General features: G+C 35.1%; 3 protein-coding genes across 3 annotated transcripts in view; 2 read left to right on the forward strand and 1 right to left on the reverse strand.

The window, feature by feature from the left end:
• The window catches only part of LOC106118774 (uncharacterized), a 6,621-nt gene extending 2,352 nt beyond the window's left edge, over positions 1-4,269 (forward strand). The window contains exons 7-12 of the mRNA XM_013313522.1: positions 568-1,028; positions 1,719-2,016; positions 2,349-2,573; positions 2,829-3,019; positions 3,426-3,558; positions 3,877-4,269. Coding sequence (XP_013168976.1) covers positions 568-1,028; positions 1,719-2,016; positions 2,349-2,573; positions 2,829-3,019; positions 3,426-3,558; positions 3,877-4,173 — 1,605 coding nt within the window. The 3' untranslated portion in view covers positions 4,174-4,269. The remainder of the gene's footprint in view (positions 1-567; positions 1,029-1,718; positions 2,017-2,348; positions 2,574-2,828; positions 3,020-3,425; positions 3,559-3,876) is intronic.
• Positions 4,270-4,493: 224 nt separating this feature from the next.
• Positions 4,494-7,119, reverse strand: LOC106118984 (zinc carboxypeptidase). Its single transcript, XM_013313785.1, has 8 exons — positions 6,964-7,119; positions 6,665-6,894; positions 6,474-6,579; positions 5,946-6,157; positions 5,535-5,692; positions 5,146-5,265; positions 4,898-5,036; positions 4,494-4,640 (listed from the first exon to the last, which is right to left on the reverse strand). The coding sequence occupies exons 1-8, from the start codon at positions 7,053-7,055 to the stop codon at positions 4,531-4,533; spliced, it is 1,167 nt and encodes a 388-aa protein (XP_013169239.1). The 5' UTR covers positions 7,056-7,119; the 3' UTR covers positions 4,494-4,530.
• Positions 7,120-7,411: 292 nt separating this feature from the next.
• Positions 7,412-12,385, forward strand: LOC106118866 (uncharacterized). The gene is made up of 13 exons (XM_013313623.1): positions 7,412-7,560; positions 7,634-7,845; positions 7,928-7,973; positions 8,045-8,244; positions 8,408-9,067; positions 9,154-9,322; positions 9,566-9,729; positions 9,933-10,077; positions 10,198-10,349; positions 10,549-10,605; positions 10,710-10,794; positions 11,420-11,535; positions 11,878-12,385. The coding sequence occupies exons 1-13, from the start codon at positions 7,458-7,460 to the stop codon at positions 12,070-12,072; spliced, it is 2,304 nt and encodes a 767-aa protein (XP_013169077.1). The 5' UTR covers positions 7,412-7,457; the 3' UTR covers positions 12,073-12,385.
• The last annotated feature ends 1,931 nt before the right edge of the window (positions 12,386-14,316 follow it).

The following is a 14,316-nucleotide window of genomic DNA, read 5'->3' on the forward strand; positions in this document are numbered from 1 at the left end:
CTGCACATATCTGAGAAGAAATTCAAAGATATGTGTGAAGTCGACCAACCCGCACTTGGCCAGCGTGGTTGACTATGGCCTAATCACCCTTAACTTAGGGTAGGCTCCGAGCCCCTCGGTGGGGACGTGTAGTGAGCTGATGATGATGATGATGATTTTCACATTACCAGAATAGATAATGTGTAAATACCATCAGAATATATATTGTTGAGGAGTTTATTACTTACCTATTTTGGTGGAATCTAATCTGACATTCTCAATTCAATGTGTACGAAAACTAGTCAGAATAAAATATACAGTTGAACCTAGATAAAGGAGAGTCTAATGGACCATGATATTTGTATCATTTATTGAGGTTTCTCTCTAACCAGAGTTTCTCGCTCTTATAGGCTGTCTGTTGGAACTAGATGATGAATCTCGTTTATAGAGGTTTCTCGCTTATCCAGGTTTGGTTGTGCTAAATTATAGTTCTTTATAGTGGCAGTTTATTGCAACATTTTTGACTATAAGTGGGAAGGGAATATAATTCTTTGACTACATAATATAAAAAGCTGTACTGACTTTTAGCTTCAGGAAGTTGCAATGGAATACTATAATTGTAAGAATAATGATAGCAATCAATGGATAACTGAATTAATAAAACTACAACAAGTACAAAGGCTGATATACCAGCAAAAAGATCAAATACAATTTTGCGAAAATCACAAGTTTAAATCAATAAGAAAACCAAGTAAATTGTATAAGAAAGAAATTGTATCCAACAATAATAAATATCCTTGGAACAATGTAACTCAAAAAAGTCAGAAAAATGGTGTCTTTGATTTTATACTTAAGCAAGGATTGGCCGTATCAAAAGTTATGCAAAGTGCAAGTGATGATTTACCCATGTTGTCCTCTTTGGATGTACTAAATGAATGCAGTACTAAGTTCCTACCGGCAGAGAAGAGTTTTTACGAAAACTATGAGAAATGTCAGATGTTTGATGATAATATAAATAAAGACCAGGATGTAGAGACGGAACAATCTAAGTGAGTATACTATCTTACTAATATTTTAAATGCGAATGTTTGGATAGATGGATGGATGGATGTTTGTTTGTTTTAAGGTATCTCTAGAAATGCTGTATGCTAGAACATATAGGCTGTTTTAATGCCGTGCGGACAGAGTCGCGGGCGACAGCTAGTTATTCATAATTACTTGAAATATGATTTGAAAGCGCCATTAATTATTATTATTTATATGTATATTAACTTACAAGACTAATCCCTTTACATTGATAAGAATATGATTATAGTTGATTTTAAATGAATGATAGTTTTCTTGAAATATTTGATAATGATAATTTCAATCACGTATCGTTACATAGTACAAATCTGATACAAAAACTATGTAGACAACATAGGAATTTATTATTTCATACAACCCGTCGCCCGTGACTCCGTCCGCGTGGGAATAAAAATAGATTATAGCCGATTCTCAGACCTATTGAATATATTTATATTTATATGCATAAAATTTCATAAAAAACGATCCAGCCTATTTCAGAGGAGTATATTAACTAACATTGTGACACTAGAATTGTATAAAAAAGATTTAATTAAAGCAAAGAATGCAAAAAAAACATTTAAAGTATAAGGTATACATACGTAAAACATTTTTCTTCTTTAACCACTTATAAAGTTGTGTATTTTGCTCTAAAAAAAACATTTCTATTTCAGCATAGAAACAACAATGTTGCCAGATGAAGACGATCTGCTTTCCACGGAAAATTTAATAGAAGAACATTTGAAGCATTCCTGTCGATTACTAAAGTTTGCTCAACAACTGACTCCCGCTGTACGGCCTGCTAGAGTGAGAGGCAACATCACTCATATAGATGGCCTCTCGTGTGCTACCAATACTAGTTTGTACATGATTGCACTAGACTCTGTTCAAAATCATCACTTCGCTGAAGCACTGGGCATTGATGTTATCAATATGAAGGATATGACCGCTGTTGTTATATTAGATAGTAAGGTTAGTAAAAACTTTTTGAAGGTTAGTATTGTGTTTAATATAATTGAATGTGACAAGAGAAATTTACTTTCCATAGATCTATAACTCCTAGAACTGACAATTTTCGATAAGTCACGTGGTTTGCACAAATCAAGACAATATATTTTTATAGCTGCATTATGAAATCGCTTTGGAGCGAATGAACTTTGTCTAGGGAGGCTAAACCAGTAGAGAAAGCAGATATTGGAATTAAAGAAATGCCTAAATTTGCATAGTTGCATGAGTTTAGAAGATGCCAGGTGTGTTAGAATCTTGTCCGATATAAATATGCATCTCTTTTATATTTTTTTAAGAGTGGCAATCAATACGTACTTAAAGAAGAATACAGCGCGAAGTCGGTGCGTGACTTTATATCAAAGTTCCATGAGCGAGGTTTGAAGCCGACGTTGCGGTCACACGTCGCGGCCACGCACACGCACTACTACGGCTCCAGCACTAACCTGCAGCTCGGAGAAGTTATCAATATCACCGATCTCACATCTCGCACATTCAGAAAATTTATTACAAGTCCAGGCACGGTGAGTATCACTAATATTAAGAATACTAGCACTGGCCCACGACTTTCTCACCACAGAATTTAAAAAATTGCCTATTATATGTCCGCGTGCATTATATTGTAATACATACAGATACGATTAAAATATAAGGTGGCAAATGAGCAAGCGGCCACCTGAATTCGCCGAAATGGCGAAGCAACTGTTGCCTAAAGACATTCGCAATTGCAGATGCGTAGCCTACCTTTTACCGTGCTTTATCCGGTTATGTAATATCAGGTGAACTTTGTGTGCGTGTGCCTGGGTTCTTGTGGCGCGCACGTGAGCCGCGCGCTGCTGGGGGCCGCGCGATTGCTCAATGCGTGCGGCGTGCGCGCGCGTCCTGCACGCATTGATGCCGCGCGGCACGACCTGCCCGCGAAATACGACGTGCATCACCTCCCCGCACTCCTCGTCTTCCTTGCTGATGGGTAAGATTACATATAAAAATCTCAGTTATTATTATAATCATCCTTCAGTGTACAATAGCGATATAAACTGTATTTTTCTCACTACAGATGCCAGTATGATCATATTGAATTAAAAATAGGAATACTATTTTTAAATCGCTATAAATTCCTATAAAGACATGAAAGCCCAATCTTGGTGCTAGCGCCACCTAAAGCTTATAATTTCTCTCCCCATTTAATTTTTTCCGATCAGATTAACAGAAATTATTTTTTCATTCCTTCTTTCACCTTCAATTTTTCGAAAAGTTTTCTAAAACTAAAGTCAATATTAACGCGATGTTTGTTTCTGCAATAGAAAATTGAAGGCAGTCTAGTAGTTCATTTTAAAAATGATTACATAAGTGACATGTAGTGTGGTATGGTATAGCAAAGGCGAGGCGGAGAGTCGGGCGTACCCGGTGGGCGCGCGCGTGTCCGCCAGCGGTCTCGCGGCGCTTGCGATGCGCTCGCTCGGCGCACCGCAACACCTCACAGTGCGACTCGCGCTCTGCTCACACCATGTACGTCACTTCAAACTTTATATACTGACGAAATCGATATACATAAAATCGATTCGATCTTCAATCGATTATAAAGTACAGATTATTATTTTTTTAATTCCAAAAGTAATCTTTAGACCGTTTAAATTTGAACCAAAAACTAATAACTACATAGCAATATTGGTTCCAGATTAATTATCGAGTTCGGCCTTTATTATTATTATTGGGCATAGACAAATTTACATTTTTTAAACAGAATTAAAAAACGTTTGACTAGTTTCCACATGTGTGACACAAGTAAATGCTCCATTCTACAACTAATAGTATTTGCATTTACAGGCAAACATGGAAAAGAAGTCGTGTCTGAGAGATATAAGGGAACAAACAACAACCATGATTGGTAGAAACTTAAAATATTGGCGTCGAACTGACGTCAGGGAGCTGAAGGATTCCTTTTACAAAAGACTGCAACATTTAAATCAAGTGTCTCTACAACTCAGCTTCCTTCATACGTCCGATCTCAAGGAAAATAATCCGAAACTAGTTTCACTTATAAATTCCATTAAAGAATTATCCAAAGTGTGGGAAGTTGATATTTCGATGTTAAGAAAAAATGCTGCCGCAACAACAAGATGATATTAGATAGATATTGTAAATAGTGTATATTTCATCATTTTGTAACATTCGAAACATGTTGTTAATATTTAAAATATCAAAGAATTATTATAATGTTGATAAAGAAAATGTACATTTGTTTTATTACTACGTTTTCAAAAAGTTACATCAAATTGCAAGAACCTCTTGTTTTGAACCATCTTGTTTTTTTTTAAGTACAAAACAATTACGTTTATATCAGTATTGAGGCTATAGCAATACCCTTAAATATTCTCAGTGTTAATTTTTGATTATAAAATGAACTTGTAAAAAAATTGCGCGTTTTAAAAAAGTAAACTATAAACACTGAACTGTTTAATAATAACAAAAATCATCGAACTAAAATTCGACGTCCCGACCGTAAAAGGATAGCGTATTTAACTTAGTGCTCTTCCTCCAACCTCGTACCAGACTGAGAATTGTTGTTATTGACTTACCGACGTATAATTCTGAAAAGAAGCAAAGTAAATTAATTACTTATTTTTTCTATAAAAAGAACTACGGGAAAAGCACACATATTGTATGAACTTTGCTACACACGTAAAGAAATATAAACCCTCTCGGAATCCGATGGCAACACCAACCATGTTTATATACTAACAAGGCTATCTGAAACGGTGAGAATAAGTCGAACTAAATTATGACAGCTCACTAGCGTCCCTCTGTCAACGGCAAAAATTGTTACTAAAAATAATGGATGAATTACCAAGTGCTGATCTATCAGTATAGTTCGGGTACATTTCGTGGTAGGGCTTGACAACGTACACCAATTCAGTGCCGACCACACCCGCTAAATAATCACTTAGCGTCCCCGCTACACGCGCGTCACTACTGCCCTGATGTACCTGGAAATATAAAGTACTAATAAATCACTTACATGTCTGACTGAAATTTCTTATGGAACTAAATATATATCACAACATGTTTCGATACAAGTTTAAGGTACAAACTTACCTCGTAAAGTCGTCCGTCAGTCAATCGCGAGTTTCTCGCTGCGTATTCTCCTATCGCTTGCAAAGTATGATAGTTGCTGTGTTGCCGTAGTGAATATCTCCAAGGGTATAAAATGTACTCCTGTTCAACAACAACATGAAAATAAATTCTATGACTGAAAATTTGTCTACATATTCTTATTTTACATCGACATATAATATCATACCGCACATACTCCTTGAAAAAAAAATAACATGTCAATACAATTCTAATTGCGGTCATAATCACAGTTAGAGCCAACATAATGAAAAGCCTATAACATTCTTTTGAATAGAGCTATTGATGCAAAAACAAATTTCAAACTCAATACGTCATTAAGATAATCGTATTCGAACAAAAAAATTAGTGACCTTTTTAAATTCGAAACTTGCATGTAGATGTATAGCGAGGTGTATCCTGTCACCCAGTTGATGAACGTACGTCCGAAGTGCTGTCGCCTCTGTCGTAGAGAACGGCTTATCTCCAGGGTAGTATTGAGAACAACGCACTGGAGTCTTATGGACATCATCTATATTACGTTAGACATTTAACGTTATTTGTTTACAAAAATCAAGGCAATACAAGCTAAGAAAAACGTATGTGAATAGCAGAAAGACCAAAGCGACAAAAAAATTAACTCACTTTCAGACCCTATGGATTGCTATGGCGATAAAACCATATGTGATGAAGGACATTAAAGCTGCACTACGTCTTTTAAAAAAGCAACACTGGTCCTGAATATTTATTAAATAAAAACGAATAATATTTCAGTAAACAATTACCTTGCCAATGGTATGCAAAATTGCGATTAATATTTGTACCAAAACAAGTGTCGTTTGCCATTTCCTTCTCGACGTTTTTATACCAAAAGCTGGGCCGAGTAGTATTACTTGCGGTTGCGTTTCGGCACCATTGCTCCACATTAAAAGATTTACGGTTACGTAGACTTTGTGTGAAATTTAATCCGTCGGGATTCACTAGAGGTATCATATACCTAAAATCACAATTATCTTCTTAATAAAGAATGAACCTTATATAAAAATAGAGGGATGACACATTAGCGCGAAGGAAGATACCACACGACTAGCATTGTCGTGAACAACTTGATGCGCGGAAAATTCATGAACTGTAAATAGGACCTCCTAAATCGTAATTACGTATGTATCAAGTTTATTAAAAGTCGAATACTTTTGTGGTCTGGAGCTCAGACATCAGTGCCTTCTATAATAGTAGCTCTATTAGCTTTATATTCTTCTACAGGTGATAAGCGAAGGTCGACTTCTATTTTCCTCTTTACAAACAAAACTCACCAATCGTAATCATTGAAAAATGGTGTTTGGAAATTACTGTCATAAAGTAATTTGTCTGTAAGTTCAATAATTGCATTCGGCGTTCCCCATGTCATACCGTTGATTGCTAAAATATAAATGTATATAAGTTTTATTTTTCTATTATATACACATATTTTTAATACTAGTTAAATAGTGTTGAAGGTGTATACTTCCGATTACAAGTATTCCTGGTTTTTTACTCTGCCTGTCGCTTTGCAGCTCAAGACTGAGTATGCTTTGATTATTAGCTGTGCGGGGAGTCAAGTGGACAACGCGAGCGATCTCTGGGTCGTCTCGACCCATATTCTCAGCGACATGCAATAAACTTTTGTAATTCACATAGTTTGTAAATCTTAATTTTTGTCCCGTGCTTCTCACTTTACGCATTTTCGCTCCGGACCTGTTTAAATATTAACTAAGTAACAATGTAAACAAGGTTCAATATATATTTGTTGCAAATTTGTCTTACATTACGTAATTTCTTGGTGGAAACAATAGTATGAACAATGCACCAAAAAAGTACAACGTTGCAATTAAATATATTTTAACTTGTAAAATCATTATCACAACAAAACTGTTATTTTGATTATAAATTTAAAATTATTTTACACATTAACGTCTTACTTCAAAGAATATAGAATAAAAAGTGAACGCGATAGGTGATAATTGCTGCTTAGAAAATTCTCTGAAGTTAATTTTGAAATGAAAAATTTAACAAAAAAATTCATAACTCTTTTCGCGCCCTTTAGGTTGTAAAAATAAAACCTTATTGTATGTCATTGAATAAAATTTAGTTCCTTAACTAATCAAAACATAAAACATGAATTATAATATTCATAAAAAAGAAAAACTCTGGCGACCAACTTCTATCTTTATTATCCTTGACACGACTGATTCTGTCACGAAATGTCGGGCCACCTTGTCAAATCATCATAAGATGAAGTTTTGTTCTTTCTTAATAATATGTCATTTATAACAATTTTACTAATAATAGGTTTTATAAATCCAATACAATCTTTATCTAAATCCAGCACCGATGTCATCGCCAGTTTGTATAATGTGTCACGTAAGAATCTTGCAGACGAAATGTATCTAACAATGTTTTCAAACGAATAAGTACAATTATATGGTCATTCCAGTATTTCGTCACAAACGAGCTCACACAGAGTATACGCGGTGGCGACCCAATCAACTGTCTACAGAGGAATTTATCGTAAAAGTACTCGATGATGATATACCAACTACGACCGCAAAAGAAGTGGTCGCAGTAAATATTTTAGCCACAAGAAGGGATGAGCCGAAAATTATTGTTGGAGGAGCTGTGGTGCCCTCACCAACCCCACAATTTCCGGTAGATAAATTCAAATTATATACAAGATATGAAACTACCGTCCTAATGCTTATATCAATATACACATTAATTATTTACACAGGACGTGGGCGTGAGCGTCAGTAGGAAATCAACGTATTCTCCTAAAGGTACTTAAACATATTACGTTAATTTCATGGATTGTGCTTGAACGTTTATCTGAATTATGATTTGTAATTAGCTCATATTCGAAACGACCCACCGTTTCCTCAATACAAGTACGGAGTGCTGCCTCAACGGGATGAGAGTCCGCCTGCCGGGCCGCAGTTCGTCGCCCGGCCGCCGTCATTGTTGTCCCGCCAGTACGCGCCCATTACTCCCGTCGTCTTCACACAGCGCTCTCCAGCCACATACCTCACTCCGCCGATTGTAGATCGCCGTGTACGTTAACCTTCCATTCTATACAAGTCATGAATCTTTGTTAAAACTAATTCAGTCAAATAGTATCACAATCTGAAACGTAATCTAGGTTTCAGTAAAAAGATTAACGAACAATTAAAAACTTCATAAATTATACGAATATCACATTTGTTGCAATTGACAGACTCCACCCGGAACGTGGATGAAACCATCAAGAACTGCACCTTTTCCGGATGTAGAAGAACCTTCACGGACGTCAATTTTTGATAACGAATTTGTTAATTTTCACCCATTCGAAGATGAAGATATGAAATCGAATCCAGTTTATGTGAGTCGCAGCTCATACTTACCTTCCACAGTACCAGAACGGACAACACCACAATATAATATATATAATGTCGATGAGACCACCATAGTGGATACTCCTACATTAACTACAGAAGGAGCACCGAAAACGACTGAAAAAGTAGACGAAGATAAGGAATTTGATCCAACCTACGGTATGATGTTTTATAGTGAAGAGGATAACGAGAATTCCAAATTAGAGCATAAAGCATATAAAGATGAGCCTGAACCACAAGCTAATGAAACACACGACGAAACTACTTTTACAACAGAATTAATAAGAAATGTGTCCATTGAGAACTTAGAACATCAAGAACCGGACATAAGTAGTGAATTGGAAATAGAATTTCAAAATGCAACAAATATTGTTTCTAATATAACACAAACAGATACAGAGTTTGCTGTCGAGATATTAGAAGCACCAATAATTTTAAAACATAATTGCAGTTTGCTACAATTACGGCCTTTGAATTTTAAATCGCCACGTACTTTGCCAGAGGTGAGTGATACCATATAAGGAACCTTTTGCAAAATAAGATGTGCCTTATAGAAACAAATTCCTAGTAATTCATTGTTCGTTTTCAGATTGTAATGCAATTAAAACGATGGGCTGAGACCAGTCCCGTAGCGAAAATTGCAGATATAACCTCGGGAAACTATACATTAATGGAAAATCCTATTTACATGATGATAATCGACGACCCAAGTAGTGGTCAGATTATTTCAGCTAAGCAAACCGTTATGGTAATTGCAGGTACGTTTTAAATGTCTTGGTATTATAATATAATATATAAATTATAATTCCCTTTATAAATACTATAGCTGGCTATTCTATTCAACCGATGCGTAAAGAAGTCTAAGATAGGAGTAGCTAAGTCTTAGTCAACCACGATAGCACAGGGCGGGTTATAAAAGCTTTTATTTGTTTATTTTATATTCGAAACATTAAAAACTTTTTACTCACTAGTTACTGACTGGTTTTTAAAAAATATTCCAGGTATACAGGGTCGAGATCACCAGGCTGTGTCGGCAGCTCTCTACGTCCTCTACCAACTGATAGAGCGCACCGAAGAGCACTCAGATTTGTTGTCAAAATACCGCTTTTGGATAGTTCCGGTTTTTAATCCAGATGGATATGACTATTCCATTACTTTTCCACAAGTATTAAACGTTAAACAATAATTACAACTGTTATATCGATGAATTCTGAACGTTAGCGTTATTATTAATATTTTTGACAATAAAGATTGCGTCTGTTTCTGAGAACTAACTTACATGAGAACATTGAGAAATATTTCCAAATATTCATGAATTTGCACTACGATTAATAACTTTTCGAACTGTATTTTAAATTTTTTTGGCAGCGCCGTGAATGGACAAAGAATTTGCGTCAGACTTGGGAAACCGGTTCAGCTAAAAGCCTTTGCGGTTCATTTGGCTTGAGGTGTTCAATAAAGCCATGCTATGGAGTGAATCTCGATAGAAATTTTGAATATCAATGGATTCCACGTTAGTATTCTTATCTAAAGTGCCAATCAACGTAAGATCTCGTAGGAAAATGATAACGAAATTGGAACTGGAAGTACAACACGTTGTTTGGTTATGGAACTAAAACTGTTTGACTTGTAGCTGAGGAGCTGAGGGCGGAGCATCCTTGCGGCGAGCTGTATGCGGGCGCGCGCCAGCTGAGTGAGGCGGAGACTCTGGCTCTTACGCGCTACCTGCACGCCCAGCGCGTGCCGCTTCACACATTTGTCGCATTCAAAGAGGGAGACGTGCTTGTATGATATACAACGATATTTCTCTAAATCTAAGATTCACATTTTTCTTTTCTTAGACCGACGACATAGTGGTCTCTATGTTCCGTGGGGATCCACCGGGACCGCTGTCGGCATTACTATTCTAAATGAACTGGACTCTTCCCAGTTGTAACATGCTATCTTCATCTGCTACTATCTAATAACCGCTAACTTATTGCAGGGCATTATGTATCCATATTCACATACGAAAAAATCACGAGCCTTTGATCATATTTATGTAAGTAATAAATTCAATAATGGCTTACTCATTATTATAATACAATAATTACAACAGACAGATATTTATCTAGCAACCATGTATATTTTTTTTGATATGTATAGAGGCAGCGAGCGTCTCGCGCCGCGTCCGCAGCGTACGGCATCAGCGGCCGCCCTTATGTCGCCGGACAAACCTCACAGTTTTTACGTAAATATTTAGAAATATTTGTAAATATTTTATGTTTACTAAATTCAATACATCAATTCTCTGAATACAAAACTGATAAGAATGTTATATTTAACTGGTTAATCACATGTCAAACCCGCCATAAATTTATTGAAATAAATCCTTTTCCGTCAGACCACGGTACATCAAAGTACGATTATAAAGATAAATGGTTTTTATTGCTTGTAATAATAATTTTAGTCGATTACAGCCTAAAAAGTCCTACAATCAAGTTATGTGTATAATCTTCTTATATATAAAATTCTCGTGTCACAATTTTCGTTTCCATACACCCCAGAAACGGCTTGACCGATTCTCATGAAATTTTGTGAGCATATTGAGTAGGTCTGAAAATCGGCCAACATCTATTTTCAATCCCGCGCGGACGGATTCGCGGGCGCCAGCTAGTACATAATATAACATTAACGTAGATAAAGTCTTGACAAAAAACAAAACAATTATAAAAAAAAATCTGCAACTGTTTTTAATATTTATCAGTCGTAGACTTTTTCATATTTCGAATGAATGTCACACTGAAACGTTAAGTTACAAAAAAATCCTAAGTAAAACATAGAAATATGTATACAAACGTATAAATTTATTTCAGCGCTGTATGCTGGAGGCATAGAGGATTGGGTAGACGGTCACTTAGGTATAGACAACACATATACAGTCATGATGTTCCGACCTACGGATTCATTCAATTCTAAATACGTCACTGAGGTAAGTTCACACTTTGTCTCTACATCCAAAACATAATTTGTGATTTGTCTAATGAGATATTTTTTATTTTCACATTCAAATAAAACAATATTTGTCATACGGATTGTTGATGGAAATTAAAAACATGTCTCAAACATACATAAATCTAAATCGTACAATGGTCATTTGGAGAGTTCCTTAGAGGAGATTTCTCATATTAAATTTACACTTAAGTACGTAACAAATTCTGAGTGCGACAGTTAATATAGAGGTAGAGAAGTGAGAAGCGAAATTACTGCCAAAAAGCCATGATCGTACCTTATTGGAAATCTATTTTATTATTCCTTTTTTTTATTCTTACAGCGTGTGGTACACGAAGCTTACGCCGCGTTGGATACATTACTTTTGCACAGCATGGAACCTGCGCTCAGTGCGCCTGTTGTCACTCTGTCCAGGTCTAAAGGCACATTACACAAACTTCCCCACCCCGCAGCGAGCGCACTCTGTACTTCAATATTAACTATCCTTACCGGTGTTACCATATTAATAAGAATTTAATGGTTTATGATTTATAGAGAAGAGTTTACGCATAGAAGGAATTGTCAATGAAGCATTAGGGTTAATGACCCTATATTGAGCTTTATATAAATAAGTGTTGAGGTTAAAAAGCTGCAAAACGAATACTTGTAATAGATTTATAAGTAGTGTGTTTAAAACATTATTCAATTCTTATCAAATTAATGTTTTATTGCAGCGAAATGGTAGTAGGCGTTTTTAAATATTTTTAATATATAATTTTCTTATAATGTTTTAAATAAATTTTGAATTATCATAAATTGTTGGCGATCAGCATTTCTTAATTTGATATCGAAAGCGGTTTAAAGTTGTATAAAAAAAACTTTTAATAAATATGTTATTATTACCATTTGTTTATCTTTACTTTGGGATTCGACTCCACTTAAATTCACTTCGTCAAACAGTTGAAAGAGTCAGCGTCAACTCAATTTATTTTTTGAGCTTCTGTAGGTCAATTTTTATGTCACATCGGGCTTCAAGCTACATAAAGTCAGTTTTCCATCACTTCATCTAAGAGAAAGTATTTTTTTTGTTAAGGATTTTTTTTAATTAAAGTTAAAGTTAAAATTCGCGGTGCAAATTATAACATTCATAAAAAATTATTCACATACAATGTTAGCAATAGAAATTATGACTCTGCAAGGTCATTAATCATTCTGATAAGATCATCAATGATTTAAAGTTTAGAATGATAAATACACGATAATTGAAACTTAAACTTATTATAATAACAATTATTACAATTTAATTACAATTAAATTTATCAGATCACGAAGCGCCAATAACGATCTACTTTCCAGGAGCATTAGCTACTTCCGACAAGTTTTGATAGCGATAAAATATATGACGAATTAAATTTTCCTAGTGACTAAAAAAAAGTCACCTTGCTCCAGCTGTCCGACGTCCGAATCTGACGAAAGAATCTACAAACTACAAAAAAACTAGATAAGCCTCGCAGTTTTATTGTTGACTACCTGTGCCTGCGACTTCATCCGCGCGAAATTAAAAAAAAAAACATTTAGTAGCCATGTGTTCTTATAGACTATGTCCTACAGCTATGCCAAATTTTATCGAGATCCGTAGAACCGATCTATAGAAATCTTTTCACAAACTTCCATTCTTGTATTCAAATATTCGCAATTGTAAAATTAAGATTAGTCAGATATCAGTAAAACGATTGCACGTGTCATTTTGTTTTATCTTAATTACTTTTTTACGCCATTAAACGTCGAAAGTCGCATTACCTCTATAAGTAATCATATCCAAAATGAACATCTCGGTGAATTAAAGTATATAAGCATTTCGAATATTTTATGCGACAACTCTCCTTAGCGTTCGAACTATACCTCAAACAAAATGATATTTCTTCGAATTATTGGTGTTGTCCCCTTAGAAACCATTAAATTATATTATCACTATAATCTTGAGATTATAAGAAACACATCGATATATGTTTCTTTTATGTTATTCACTGTTCTCAGGTGGAGCTAAAACCCATATAAATATTACTATCCTTTGCTGATTAAAGTTTTGAAGGTATTTCCGAAGGCTGTATACCAATCGTTCGAAGATCCGTTTCTAAAATTCCATCCGAAAGATAAGTGTATATTGTCACGTGGCAAGCGTGGTATATTATCAAATTTTATCATATTCATCAAATAAAATAATTTAATTCGGGTTATTGGTTATAGATAATTGATAATATTCACAAATTAATACGTGGCCGTGTGCCCGTCTCAGATATATCATTCAAGACATCTAAAACGATCAAGGTGTTCGATCAAACTGTTCGAGTTGTATGTCAATATGTTTGATCATGATTTTCATCAAATATATGAAGAAAAACTTCAAACAATATCAAATACCCACATTATCAAATAGTTTGATAAACACGTAAAATTTGATTTGGAAGATTTTCAGCCGCCAAGAAGCAAGCGTCTCTATAAAAGCTAATCCAAGAATTGAACGATACTACAAAACTTGAAAGCGCAACAACACAGAGTTCTTCTGATTTTATATTACGTATGTAGATGTAAGTATAGATACCACCATTATCACAGTTGCAATGCGCAATTTATATGTTAAGTAAATATCGTTATATAATTCGTGATCAAAATAATTGTTCTCTAAACTCTTGAGTTTATTTCCAATTTAAACAATCAACATGTCCTTAACAAAATTTCGCAAACTGTTCTTCTTTGCGGAAACGCAGATTAAATTACAGCG

Source organism: Papilio xuthus, unplaced genomic scaffold (genome assembly GCF_000836235.2).
Source record: "Papilio xuthus unplaced genomic scaffold, Pxut_1.1 DF827542.1, whole genome shotgun sequence".
NCBI classification, from domain to species: domain Eukaryota; kingdom Metazoa; phylum Arthropoda; class Insecta; order Lepidoptera; family Papilionidae; genus Papilio; species Papilio xuthus.

Excerpts from the sequence above, each read along its gene's own strand:
- LOC106118984 (XM_013313785.1), bottom strand. The coding sequence starts at position 7,055 with ATGATTTTACAAGTTAAAATATATTTAATTGCAACGTTGTACTTTTTT. Across the intron at positions 6,895-6,963 it reads CCACCAAGAAATTACGTAAT|GTCCGGAGCGAAAATGCGTA; the intron begins GTAAGACAAATT and ends ATATTTAAACAG. Across the intron at positions 6,158-6,473 it reads TTTTTCAATGATTACGATTG|GTATATGATACCTCTAGTGA; the intron begins GTGAGTTTTGTT and ends TTGTGATTTTAG.
- LOC106118866 (XM_013313623.1), top strand. The coding sequence starts at position 7,458 with ATGTCATTTATAACAATTTTACTAATAATAGGTTTTATAAATCCAATA. Across the intron at positions 10,078-10,197 it reads TGAATATCAATGGATTCCAC|CTGAGGAGCTGAGGGCGGAG; the intron begins GTTAGTATTCTT and ends TTTGACTTGTAG. Across the intron at positions 11,536-11,877 it reads ATTCTAAATACGTCACTGAG|CGTGTGGTACACGAAGCTTA; the intron begins GTAAGTTCACAC and ends TTATTCTTACAG.